Source organism: Scheffersomyces amazonensis (genome assembly GCF_036850825.1).
Source record: "Scheffersomyces amazonensis strain UFMG-HMD-26.3 chromosome Unknown RJT21scaffold_7, whole genome shotgun sequence".
Taxonomy (NCBI): Eukaryota; Fungi; Ascomycota; class Pichiomycetes; order Serinales; family Debaryomycetaceae; genus Scheffersomyces; species Scheffersomyces amazonensis.
Window position 1 is genome coordinate 748,465 of NW_027042747.1, and position 13,980 is coordinate 762,444.

The window sequence follows — 13,980 nt, forward strand, 5'->3', positions numbered from 1 at the left end:
GTGATTAGTTAGAGTGATAAGTTCATTACCCTTTTGGGTGTGTCAGTTCTGAGGCAATGTCTATTTTTCCCCAGACATTTGCGACACAGACATGCAGAAGTGACATACAAAAGTGACACAACTCACAATTTACAATAGTTAATAATTTATAATAAAACGTATACACTTAACGATAAAAAGGAAAGAGCAAGAAAGAGAAAGATAGTTATATAGTATTTAGTTACTTAGTTAGTTAGTTAGTTAGTCAATTAGTTGGGTGGTTGAGTGCCTAGTTCGTCTCCTGAGTAATGGTTCTTAATCCTACGCTTCCACTAAGTATAGTAGGCTCACTACTCTTTACCGGATACTGCACTTGGGAACTTTTGTCTTCTTCTTGTTCCTTAGTTGGCTCTATAGCTCCAAATCCACCCCCTCCTGGAGTTAAAATAATCACTCTATCACCCTTTTGAATTCTAACTGTACATTTACCTCCAAGAGAAATTCTGGAATACTTTCCGGGACTAGTCTTAGTCTTCTTATACCAGAAATTCTTCCCTCTTAATCCATCTTGTCCACCTAATAATCCAAATGGTGGTAAGGATCTTCTTTCCATTAAACATGAAACTTCCAAATTTGGATAAGTAAATTCAATATCTCTAATTACTCCATCACCTCCTTTATGGAATCCATTACCACCAGATCCAGTTCTAACTGAATATTCTCGAACAATGACAGGATATCTCTTTTCAAATAATTCAGTATCAGTAATTCTAGTATTAGTAGTATGACATTGTACAACGGATTGTCCATCCCAAGTAGGTCCAGCTCCAGATCCACCACAAATGGTTTCATAATAACCAAATGATATACCATGTTCTTTATCATTTATACCAAATGTAAAGTTATTACAAGTACCTTGAGATGCAGCTGCTGCTTCAAATGCCTTTAACATAACATCAACAATTCTTTGAGTAGTCTCAACATTACCTCCAACCACAGCGGCTTCAACCGATGGATGAACAACTGATCCTTCTCTAGTTTTAAAACTAATTGGTTTTAAACATCCATTATTTAAAGGAATATCACTACTAATTAATGATCTTAATACATATAATACAGCAGAATATAAAATAGCTCTTGGAGCATTTAAATTGCCATAGATTTCATCTCCTGATTCTGTAAAATCAAATATAGCATCACCAGTGTCTGAATTAATAGTAATTTGTAAAGCAATAGCTGTACCATCATCAAGATAATCAATAGCCTTTAAATCATGACCACCAAATTTCAGATGAGCTAATTTTAATAAATTTCTAACGGCAATTTCAGCAGTATCTTGAATAGCTTTCATATAAAGATTTATAACATTTAAACTAAATTCTTCTACAAGTTTTGATAATAATGTTATACCTTTATAATTAGCTGATACTTGAGCCTTTAAATCAGAAATATTATCTCCTAAAGTTCTTGTACCTGAACCTCCAGGATGTTTAGCAGGTTCTTCAAGTAAAATACGAGTAATTCCTACTTCATCAAATTTACCCTTTGAACATAATTTATGAGTTACAATAGCTGCTCCTTCATCAAAAATAGTTTTGGAAGATGGAGGCATTGAACCAGCAGAAATTGATCCAATATCAGCATGATGACCTCTTGAAGCTGTCCAAAAGATTGGTTTATTATCTTTATCTAATACAGGAGTAATTACTGTAATATCTGGTAAATGAGAACCACCTGCCAGAGGATGGTTAGTTACTAAAACATCACCTTGTTCTAATTTACCTTCCCACATTTCCTTTTGAGCCTTAACTGCAAATGACATAGCTCCTAAATGAATTGGAACATGAGGAGCATTAGCAACTAAATCCCCTTCAGCATCAAAGATTGCACAAGAAAAATCCAATCTTTCTTTAATATTAGTTGAAATAGCCGTTTGTTGTAAAGTTCTACCCATTTGTTCAGCAATAGACATAAATCTATGACCAAATACTGATAATTGAATTGGATCAACCACATCAGCCGATATATGACTTTCATTTTCAAGTTCAACAAGTATAAGAATATGATCCGATAATACTACTGCTTTAGATTTAGGTTCAACTATAATAGTTTGAGTTTTATCAATAATAATCGATGGACCATATACAATTGATCCATGATTTAAATTGGGTAATTGATGAACTGAAGAATTAAGCCAACCATCTTTTTCAAAATAAATTGGTTGAATATTTTCAGTAGAATTTACTTCAAATGATGTTTGTAATTTATTATATTCCTCAAATGGATTATGAAGTTGTTTTTGATTATTTTCAACATATAATAATACTTGAACATCATCAACTAAGACATTTCTATCTAAATTAAATCCAAATTCACTCTTATGTCTAGCAATAAATTTCTTATCAGTATCATATTCTCCTTGTAATCTGGGAATTAATAAATGAGTATCTGATCCAACATATCTCATATTTAAATAAACTTCCAATCTAGTTTTAAAATTGCTAAGGGCAGTAGCTTTAAGTTCTTCTTGTGCTGCTTCAACTAAAGTATTAATTTTAGAATCAATCTTTTCAAAATTCTCGGGTGAATAATTAAACGATGCTGGTGATTGCTTTTCAATAACAATATCAGCTAATTGAATACCATAAGCTGAAAGTAATGAAGAATATTTATGAATGGCTACATGAGAAATTCCTAAATTCTTTGATAAAGATACTGAAAATTGACCTCCTGATCCTCCAAAACATGCTAAATTATGATCTGATGTATGAAATCCTTTAGCTTCAGTTAAATTTCTAATTGGTCTTGCCATAGCTTCTACGGCAACTTTTAAAAATCCAGACGCAACTTCTTCAGCAGTTAATGAAACTCCTTCAGATGCTTTATCCTTATTAATTTCTTTAGTTAATTGTTCAAATTTCCTCTTAGTAAGTTCATAATCTAACGGTAAATCTTGATTTGGACCAAATATCTTGGGAAAGTAATCAGGTAAAAGTCTACCTAAAAATAAATTAGCATCGGTAACAGTTAATGGACCCCCTTTACGATAACAAGCTGGACCAGGATCTGAACCTGCTGATTCTGGTCCAACCACAAACATACCATTTCTCCAAAATAATATAGATCCACCACCTGCTGCTACAGTTGATATATCTAATTGAGGAGTTTGTAAAGCTACTTGACTTACCACAGTTTCATAAATATGTTCTAAATTACCTGAATATCTTGAAACATCAGTTGAAGTTCCTCCAGCATCAAAACCAATGGTTGCCTTACCAGAAATATTATCAAAACATGTTTGACCAAATCCCACCATTCCACCAGCAGGTCCAGAAAGAATGGCTTTAAGTCCAGTAAATTTATACCATGGACATAAACCACCATTTGATTGCATAAATAATAATTTATTCCCAAATGCATCAAGACCTCCTTCAAATCCATTACCAAAATTTTGAATATATTCTTCAATAATTGGTGATAAATAAGCATCAGCCACAGTAGATGAAGTTCTATTAACAAGTCCAATCATTGGTTGTAATTCATGAGATACTGATACTTTAAATCCAATATCTTTAGCAATTTTAGCAATATTGGCTTCATGTTCTGGGTAAGTATATGAATGTAGAAGTGATAAAGCAACTGATTTAATTTGTCCTTGATTATAAATTTCTTGTAATTGTTGTTTCACTAAATCATAATCAGGTTTTTTTATAATTCTAATAATATCACCAGTTACTCCAACAAGAAGTTGAGCATCAGAATTTATATCTACTTTTAATTTATCACCTCCACCTTCAATAAAATTCTCAATAGTAACTCTTTCATCGATTTCAACTACTTTTTTATATAAATGTCCTAATTTTTTAGCGGTTAAATCAAAAATATTTGGTCTAGTTTGATTTCCAATTACCAATACATCTTTAAAACCTTTAGTAGTTACTAATAAAACATCAGCACCTTTCCTTTCTAATAAAGCATTCGTAGCAACAGTTGTACCCATACGAATACTTTCAATTAAATTCAATTTAAGCTTTTCATCCTTCGGAATTGATCTACCCAGAACTTTTTCTAAAATTCTTCTAATACCTTCAGTTGGGGCATCTCGGTAATTTTGAGGATCTACCGAAAGTAATTTAAATACATAATCTGGTTGATTAGGAATTTTTGCAATGACATCACAAAAGGTTCCACCTCTATCAATGGCAATTTGTATTCCTGGAACTGGTACAGTCATTGTAATGTTTGTGTTTGTAATGTTTGTAATGTTTATTAACAGCATAATTCATTGATGAGCTATAGTGGATATTGCTATCTTATATAGGCGCATTAAATATTGGGGATCCATCGGTAAGTGCGCAAAGAATTACCGATCGGTATATATTGATGCAGCAGCCGTACAAAATGGTATAAAAGCTTAATAATATAAAAATAATTATATAGTTATATATTTGGAGATTCAAAAAAAAAAGGGGAATAGAGAGGAGAGATCGGAAGTTTATATCACTTCTGCCGAATCAATAGGCTTAGGAATTTCATTAGCTTTATCCCGATTAACTTATTTTAATTGTTTTCATTTTTTTCTTATCTATGGCTTGCAAAAGTTAGGGATACTACTTACCCCACCAAATATGTAGCAAATAATCATTCTAAGATATACCACAAGTATGGTTAAATTACCTGTAAAGTAAAGTGCAAGGGCTACCATAATTAATATTAATGAGCCACCAAGAAATACCCATATTCTATGAGCTATCAAAAATTGTCGAACTGATTCTGGAAATATATTGATCCAAATGTATTGAAGAACAGGTATAAGAATATTACCTGGAGGAGTTTGAGGTGGTGGTGGAGTACCTGATCTGTTATCAGTGCCACTGTCATTGTCATTGTAATTGTATGGCAAACAATCTCTTCTTGATATCGGTAATAATGGCAGTGTTTCTCCGGCGTCAGCACGGCTAGTCTTACCAGGCACAAACTTTCTAAAAACACCAGGTATACATTGAGCAGTTGTATCTCCAGTACTATTTACTGTATTAAAAGGACTATATGTTAAGCTCTCATCTTGTGAATAAGTTGATCTCTGTTCAGTTGGTGTTTCAAGAGGCGTGTAAAACGAAGCTTCATTGGCTATATCGTCTAATTGCTGAGTTAAGGATTTGGATGATGCTTGTGAGCCTTCACTGTGTAACGTATCTGATATTGACATTCTGGTATTTGGGTGACTGAATTGTATACGATTTAGTAGTGATAGTTAAATGAATTGGATGTTTACTATAGCGGGTGTCTTCCTAGAAACATAAATAGCTGCAAAATATTTGCGAAATTGTGTACAAAATTAAAATATCTATATAATATCTACGTAGAAAGTGTGAGACTATCTAATTTACTATGCAACTGTTCACGAGGTATTATATTACCAAGCTTGTCATACTGGACTTCTTCTTCTTCTGATTCATCCTCCTCCAGAACATCTTCATCGTCTTCTATAAGATTTCCCAAGGAATCATATTTAGGCTCTTTACCAGCCATTTTCTTCGATAAAGTCGCATAAAATCCATCTTCTTCATCCAGATCTGTTACTTCTTCCTCAGAATCATTAGCGGTGTTAATCTTAGACTTGGATATTATATTACCCAAGTTGTCATATTCTATATCTTCTTCATCATCTTCTTCCTCATCGTCTTCTTCCTCATCGTCGTCTTCATCTTCTTCATCACTTCCAATCTCTTTTCTATTTACATTTCCCATCATCCACACATCTTCAGTATGTGCCTTTTCTTTCCTCTCCTTGGCTTCCAACTCGATTTTTTCTAACCATTCATCTTGAGCTTTGGTGATGGATTCGGAATCTGTACACTTTTGGTATACTTGAATTAATTCTTCATTAATCTTTAAGAAAGTTAATCCCCATGAAAAGTTTTCCAATAACATTTCTGCCCAATCAAGATGTCCAACAATGGCAAAACATGCAGCTAATGCTTCAACACAATTTAATCTCCATGGTCTTCCATAATTTACAGGGTTGGCTGCCACCAAATATGGTAATAAACGTTCATGTTTACCTCCAATTTTATTGAATGGAACTTCATCTAATCTTGCCCATGAACATTCAACTACAGCTGCTCCATTTTCTTCTACGATTTCTAAATCATTAGGACAAACTATTGATTTACCATTAGGTGATACAATAATTCCAGCAAATTTTTGTCCAACCCGAAGGTTTTTAATTAATCCTAATCTTTCCAATTTCTTCCCACTACATCTTTTAGGGTCACAATGATCAAAATCCCACATTGCAAGTTTGGCAGGGAACTTCGCATTAGCTGTAGAAGTTATTGAAGATGAGAGTGATGAGGCACTAACTTCTTGTCTACCTTTTCGTATATGATGCTGTTTAGCCTTATGACCATTTGAAGTTCTGGCCTTACTTCCGGACCTCTCTTCCGAGGTCTTATTTTTACCCTTTGCCATACTGAGTTCTATCTCTATGGTACTATTTAGAGAGTTGTGCTTAACTATGTACGATGATTTTCAAATAATTTTTTTTTCTCTTCGTTATAATGAGGACTTCTTAATGCGCTAGTACCAAGTCAAAGGTAATACAATACAATATAACATAGATAATACTGATGGAAAACTTTTATATAGTTTGAAAATGATATATATTTATATAAATACAGACATATCACGTGGTAGATTTACGGTGATAGCATAGAACTGAAGAAACAATGAGGCAGCATTATGAGTGTGAAATTAAAAGGCAGTAACAAAAGACAAAGACAAAAACAACTAAAAGACAAAAACAACAAGAATAACCAAATAACCAGAAACGACGATAATCTTAAAGTGACGTAACGTATGACATGACAGTAACCAAGCGCAAGCACTTAGAAATCCTCATCAAACGAGAAGTTGGTACTGGCAGACTTGGAATCATTAGCTTGAGCCATAACTCCAGCCTTTTGATAATCACTAACTCTTTTTTCAAAGAAATTGGTTTTACCAGCTAATGAGATATTCTCCATAAAATCAAATGGATTAGTGGCATTATATACTTTTTTATTACCTAAGGCAACCAATAATCTATCAGCAACAAATTCAACATATTGACACATTAATTTACTATTCATACCTAATAAAGATACTGGTAAAGCATCAGTAAAGAATTCCTTTTCAATTTTAACAGCCTCAGTAATGATTTTCTCAACAATTTCTGCATCAGGTCTATTTTGTAAATGCGAAAATAATAAGCAAGCAAAGTCCGTATGTAACCCTTCATCTCTACAGATTAATTCATTAGAGAACGTTAAGCCCGGCATTAAACCTCTTTTCTTTAACCAAAAGATAGAAGCAAATGAGCCACTGAAAAAGATCCCTTCAACCGCAGCAAAGGCCACCAATCTTTCACCAAATAACGCTTCATCATCACTAATCCATCTCAAAGCCCAATCGGCCTTTTTTCTAATACATGGAATATTATCAATGGCATTAAATAAAAAGTCGGCTTCCTTTGGATCCTTAATATAAGTATCAATTAATAAGGAATAAGTTTCTGAATGAATGTTTTCCATCATAATTTGGAATCCATAGAAACATTTAGCTTCAGGAATTTGAACTTCAGCCGAGAAATTCTCAACTAAATTTTCATTAACAATACCATCAGAAGCAGCAAAGAATGCTAAAATTCTAGAAATGAAGTATCTTTCATTATCATTTAATCTATTATTCCAATCATGTAAGTCCTTAGATAAATCAATCTCTTCAGCAGTCCAGAAAGATGCTTCAGCTTTCTTATACATTTGCCAAACTTCATGATATTTAATTGGGAACAAGACGAAACGACGGGTGTTTTCAAGTAAAATTGGTTCATCCTTTTCTAACGACTTTAAGTGATGACGATGAACTTTATGTTTAGCTAAGAAGTCTTGATGTTCAACAACATCTTTGTCTTCATCTTTCTTAGTAGTTTCTTCTTTCTTAGTTTCAGAAACTAAAGTAGCCTTAGTAATATTCATAGTTTGTGCAAGATCTTTTTGTTCCGCAACAGCAGCTAATTTATCAGTTAAAGCAGATCCCTTTAAGTTTGACACGTCTAAGGAAGAAATTTTACCAGTTAAACCGTTAGTTGGAGTTTCTTTGATGGACATTATATATATATATATATTTATTTATTATTAATTATTATGGAAGTATAAAGTATTTGAGGAAGAATTCTATTAGAACGAGGACGAGGACGTGTCGATGTCGTGCTTTCTTTAATACTTTTTTAATGAATATTATAATAAATAGAAATCAACAACTAATTCGAATTCGCAGGATATTCCGTTCTTTTATAATCTATATGCGTATAAACCTGCTCCGTGTACGGTATCCGTAGTTAGTTCTTGTGTTATGTTTCTTTCACTATATAGATCCAAAAGGTTAGAAATCAAAACACCCATTTTGAAAAATTTCACTTGACATTCGAGCAACCAGCAGGAGAGAAAAATAAAAAAATAAAAAAAGAAAAGATGTGCTATTGTTTTACAGTTTACAAAATGTCGCGTCTTTGCGGTGTTAGGGTTATACCCCGTCTTATAAGTTAGATAGAATATAACTGATTAGACCATATGGGATTCGTTAGAAGCGTCAGAAGGTTGGCAACATGTAGAGTAATGATATATAGTAGGTTGGATAAATTTGGAAGTCAATATGACCTGAAACAGTACCACTGTTGCTAGTTATGTTAGTTTGCAAGTTAGGCACTATTTGTACATACACGTCTCACGTCTCACACAATTGCGCGTATTTGTGGGATATCTTTTGTTTATATCAGCACTTAGCTTTACTTCATTTGATGAATTTGTAAACATCCACCACACCACAAGACGTAGACGTGGACGTGTACATGATCACGTCTCTCTCGTTTGACCAAGAACGTTCGATATGAAATTATGATTACTAACGCGTCTAAACTTTATGCTGGTCTTCCAGCTGACTGGGTATCTCTCGATCATACATTTCCGAATTGGTACGGATCATTACAATTATTATTATACTATTATTATGTTATTATATAATAATATTATAATATTATTAATGATAATATTCCGAATGTCGGTGAAAGACATCGGTGGCGTGACAGAAACGAAATCCCCTCTCTGTTTGCAGTCAGTCCACCTAAATAATATTTTATGTCGGACAATATTTTTTTTGCAACTATTTATTAACATAGCCACCTGATCTTTATATAAGGAGATATGAATAAATGCTTATTATTTACTGTCGTATACGAGTTGGGGTTGGACTACCATAACTCACTAATAACGTGAATACATACGTACATTCATATATAATATTTTATAAGATTCCAGTAAGCCATCTATAATATACAAAAGAAAAAAACAGACAAATAGACAGATTTATAACAAGACAAACGTGCAATGAGGTAAAAATATGTATGAATGCAACTTAAACCATAAAGACACCAAAATGTAAAGCAAAATTATGTATTGTAATGTAATCTTAAGCAGCATTATCCAGACGCAAGTCCAAATTAACTAAATTAGGATAAGCATGTAGTTCATCCAATGGGGTAGGTAAATCGACAATAGGATCAAGAGATCTTCCTGCATTATAATCATCTTCTCCATTTAATCTTAAGTTGTGAATATTATTATTTCCACTACTCTTATTAATTGGTTGAGGATGACTTTGTTCTTGTTGTTGTTGTTCTTCATCTTCATAACGATGATGAACTGATGATAATGGTGAAGAAACATGTCTAGTAGGTAATTGAATAGGTTCACCTAAATAGTTTGAATTATTTATAGCAGGAGCTGCAGCTAATGGTGAAGCAACTCTTGAAGGTGGAGTATTGATGACATTAATAATATCACTAAAACTATCGCCTGATTCGACACTATCAGTTTTAGGTAATAAAATCGTAGGACTAGAGATTGCCTCTAAATTTAAATCCAATTCACTGTATAAATCATGAATATTCCCATATCCTTGGAATTTTGAAGACACACTACTCTTTAAGTATTTTGCACTAATAAATGATTTGAAGGTTTTTCTCCAAGTCTCATCAGTCCAATCTTCATTCACCTTCTCAAGGTTCTTATCAACGATAATCTGCGCATCAGTATCAGATAAATATTGATATCTAGGTAATGAAGGTAAACCAAATAATAATGAATTTGGATTAGTTTTATCACTATTTAAATGATCGGGTCTACCATACAATCTGAATGCATCAATAATAGGGATAAAATTTCTAATCATAGTTTCTACAGGATTAACTCCAGGATGAGTAGTGGGAATAATGTAAACACAATTGGCTTGAACAAAATTATTAATATGTTTCTTAAAAAATGCAGATGTAGATGATTTAGTTGAATTTAATGATGTGGAAGTAGTGTTATTACTTAATGGATTTGTAGATGTAGTTGGAGTATTTGAATTAGAATTAGAATTTGTGAATGTCCCAAATATCTTGGCTGGAGATGATACACTTCTATTTCTATTATTTACCGGTTTCTTTGGACTTATGTTTACATCATCAAGTTTTGGAGATGGAGCATAATTAAAGAATGAAGAAGTTGCAGAATTTACTGATACATTTCTTGAATGTGAGGCAGGTGGAGTTGGTGATTTTGGAGGAGCATAAGTTACTGATGATAAAGATGTATGAGATCCGACTCTTGAAGGTTTAGGAGATGAAGCACCATTTTTCATCAGAAAAGGAATTGGTAATGTCAATGAAGAAGAAGTTGAACTAGATGGAATACCATGATTTGTATTTGAAGATGGAGTTTGTTCATGATAAAACAAATACTCAAAGTTTTTGTTTACAAAGATTTCCCCATTCAATTTCATAATAGAATTAATATCAATCATAGATGAATGTTCAGGATAAACATTAAAAATATTATCGACTTGATTAATATATGCAATTAAATTTTTATTCAGAATTTTATCAGTTGAATAAATTTCAATTCTTCCTAATTTTTTATTATCTGATGGTAAAATTGCAATATAAACTTTCAAATATTTTGAATTGATTTGAGGAAATCTAACATTACACCATTCATATTTGGGGAATCTCTTTTTAGAACTAAGTAGAACATGTAAATCACTTAATTTTGCTCCTTTATTTGATAAAATTGAAGCTGTAAAGGATTCACTTAATGAATTATATTCAAATTTTGATAATTGAATGGCTGCAATCCATTTAATAAAATCATCTTCAGAAAAAAATTTTATGAGTAAAGCATTATCATGTTGGAAATCACTAATAATTTGAATTTGAAAATCATGACCAATTTCAACTCTTGAATCAATAAGATTAATATATTTTGGTTTAAATTCATCAATTTCACTTACAATTTCTTCTTCATCATCATCAAGAAAAACTGCTGGTCTCCATATAGCCAATTCATTACCAGATAATTTTGCTTCAACTTCTAACCAAGCAGTTTCTTGATCACCTAATACTGCAGGAATCAGAAAATTCCCCACAGCATAAGTACGAAGTTTATGAGCATTAATTAAATTAACTATAGGAACAAGTTCCGGTGATAAATTATCAGTTTCAAGTTTATTTTGTAAAAGTAAAGATTTCCCAGTTAAAGAATTAAGTGAAGGTATAGAAGCAGTGGCAGAATTATTAAAATCAGGACTTGAATAAATTCTCAGTTGACGTACAAATGAAGAAGGAGTTGTTTTAATTTTATCGGATAAATTTCTTCTTTGACTTTGAGAGCCACTAAGTATAGAATTACTATCATTACTATAATTTAATCGAGGAGCTCTAAATGGTGATAAACTTGGATTACCCTGTTGTACAGGACTTGTAGGAGATGAACCATATAATGAGGAAGACTCGGAAAATTGACCGGAGGGGATTTTAACATCTAATCTTGGTAAAGAAGATAACGAATTACTATTTGGACTATTACTATTAGTAGGAAGATTGTTTGCATCTCTAAATGCTTGAGCTAATGACAGAGGTGGTGGTTGCGGTCTGGATCCAAATTCCGGAGATGTCGATGTCGCGATTGTCGTTGAATCTCTTAATCTAGGAGGTGATAATATATGATGAGGTTTCCCATTCAGGGAATTTGAAGATGAAGAAGTGGTTGTATTAGATGTTAATGTAGTCGATGCACTTGAACTAGTTGAATTAGGTAATGATTTATTTGATGAAGCTGCCGCTTTTGAAGCAGCTGTTAAAGCAGCGACATTAGGAGATTTACTCGAATTACTTGAGCTCGAATTCTTATCCTTTTTTCCCAAGATTTTCTTAGGGGATAGTAATGAAGATATATTCATCTAGGGATAGATAATATGAAACTAAGCGATAGAAAAGATTATGAAGATGAAGATTGGATATTGAGCAGAAAATCAAACACTGAGATAAAGACTGAAAAGTCTGAAAAATCCACAATTAATGGGAGTTATAAGGAATTGAGGATGAAACGGCAATGGTATTTTTCAGCAAAGTGCTACAAAAAAAAAAAAGGCCGAAGTGAGATTGTGTAATTATGCTTTCACTATACGATAGGGAGGGTGCTCGCAGTACGAAGCTTAAGTATAATTTAAGTTCCGGATCCGTATGGGAAGGAATGTATGGAAATGATTATGAATGACTTTTATGTTTTATGTTTTATGTTTGGGGTAAGGTAAGGGGGAGATATTTAATTATTTTTACTATTATTAATGTGGAATAATATGATGTCTAGTTTTTTACGATGACACCGATGTCTCCAGTCGATAAATCCTATCAACTTAGTTACCAGATGAGTGGGTGAATGTGTTACTGACGAATGGCTTGGGATGTGGAAAATGCGAAAGTAAAGTATTGCAGTGCGGGTGTAATGACGTCGCACCCTTTAGGAAATAATTAAGCCAGAATAGGAGGAGAACAATACTAACAACTAACTTGATTTTAAAGAGAAACTATTCAATTATTATAGTTTACTGAGATGTGTATACGACGCAGAGACTATAATTATAGCTAAGAAATATTTTTGTAGAGCCTATAACCAAGTTTAAATATACTTAATAATAATTAGTAACGCAAAATCTTGGAATTTTCTTGACTTTTATGCCCCAGATACTCAGTAAATTGTGACTTGCTTTTGGCCAACACAGCAAATTTAGATTTCTATAAACTACGTAATGTCAAAAGAAATTTTGAATGAATTTCCCTGTCTCGTTTGTTTGCAAATTCAGGGCTTATAAACGCAACTATGATACACTTTTATAATTGCTACATTAGTAACTAACTACTTATATTCTCAAACCTGGCCACAACGTTTTAAGATAGTTGATCGTAGATTCAGATTGTTGAACCATATTATTTTCCCTAATTGCCAACAAAAGACATATGATGGTTAATAGATAACGTCAATCCCACCATCACACATTTCTTTTTCCCAAAAATAAATATATATCATAACCATTATCTATCTCGGATAATAATTAGCCAGCCCAAAAGGCTCTTCTTACGGCAGTTACCCCATTTTTTTCAGCCATCTTATTATGTTTGTTTACTTCTTTTATATATTTATCGTGTTTTTACTATTTATTCATACTTCCGACTTTTTGTTTCAAACGAACCGGGAGAATAATCTTCAAACCGGTAATTTTATTTTTTATACTTCCGAGGTCGAATTTATTCGTACCATGATTCAAACCATAGGGAGTTCAGCCCTAAACCTGAAATCTAGGGATATATCAACGCACAGAGCCGTCTACAACTTTGACTAATTTAAACCGTATTCTGCAATACTGAGGCCTATCTAAAGCGTAAGTAAATCATACCTCTTGAAAATTTCCGGTCAATGGTACGAAAAATTAATACCCGGTAGAATGAGCAATTCCGGGTCCGAGGTATGAATAAAAAGTACTGTACCGACCAACACATGTAGGGATACATTTCTAAATTTAAATAAAATAAATACTTCAAAAATCGTATTTTACTGAGCCCCTTTCCTAATCAGGCAGTCCCCT

At 32.8% G+C, this 13,980-nt stretch overlaps 5 protein-coding genes across 5 annotated transcripts; all 5 read right to left on the reverse strand. All coding sequences in view use genetic code 12, as the record gives it.

The window, feature by feature from the left end:
• Positions 1 to 71: 71 nt before the first annotated feature.
• HYU1 (5-oxoprolinase) lies at positions 72 to 4,270 on the reverse strand. The gene has a single exon (XM_064882574.1). The coding sequence runs from the start codon at positions 4,256 to 4,258 to the stop codon at positions 269 to 271; it is 3,990 nt and encodes a 1,329-aa protein (XP_064736454.1). The 5' UTR covers positions 4,259 to 4,270; the 3' UTR covers positions 72 to 268.
• Positions 4,271 to 4,564: 294 nt separating this feature from the next.
• On the reverse strand, positions 4,565 to 5,188 carry RJT21DRAFT_116169 (uncharacterized protein; the record flags this gene model as incomplete). The annotated part of the gene is made up of 1 exon (XM_064880403.1): positions 4,565 to 5,188. The coding sequence occupies one exon, from the start codon at positions 5,186 to 5,188 to the stop codon at positions 4,565 to 4,567; it is 624 nt and encodes a 207-aa protein (XP_064736455.1).
• On the reverse strand, positions 4,976 to 6,557 carry RJT21DRAFT_54879 (ribosome biogenesis protein TSR3). The gene has a single exon (XM_064885033.1). The coding sequence runs from the start codon at positions 6,451 to 6,453 to the stop codon at positions 5,338 to 5,340; it is 1,116 nt and encodes a 371-aa protein (XP_064736456.1). The 5' UTR covers positions 6,454 to 6,557; the 3' UTR covers positions 4,976 to 5,337.
• Position 6,558: 1 nt separating this feature from the next.
• On the reverse strand, positions 6,559 to 8,390 carry RNR21 (ribonucleotide-diphosphate reductase subunit). The gene has a single exon (XM_064885032.1). The coding sequence runs from the start codon at positions 8,127 to 8,129 to the stop codon at positions 6,870 to 6,872; it is 1,260 nt and encodes a 419-aa protein (XP_064736457.1). The 5' UTR covers positions 8,130 to 8,390; the 3' UTR covers positions 6,559 to 6,869.
• Positions 8,391 to 9,345: 955 nt separating this feature from the next.
• RJT21DRAFT_54872 (uncharacterized protein) lies at positions 9,346 to 12,662 on the reverse strand. The gene has a single exon (XM_064885031.1). The coding sequence runs from the start codon at positions 12,295 to 12,297 to the stop codon at positions 9,487 to 9,489; it is 2,811 nt and encodes a 936-aa protein (XP_064736458.1). The 5' UTR covers positions 12,298 to 12,662; the 3' UTR covers positions 9,346 to 9,486.
• Between the last annotated feature and the right edge of the window lie 1,318 nt (positions 12,663 to 13,980).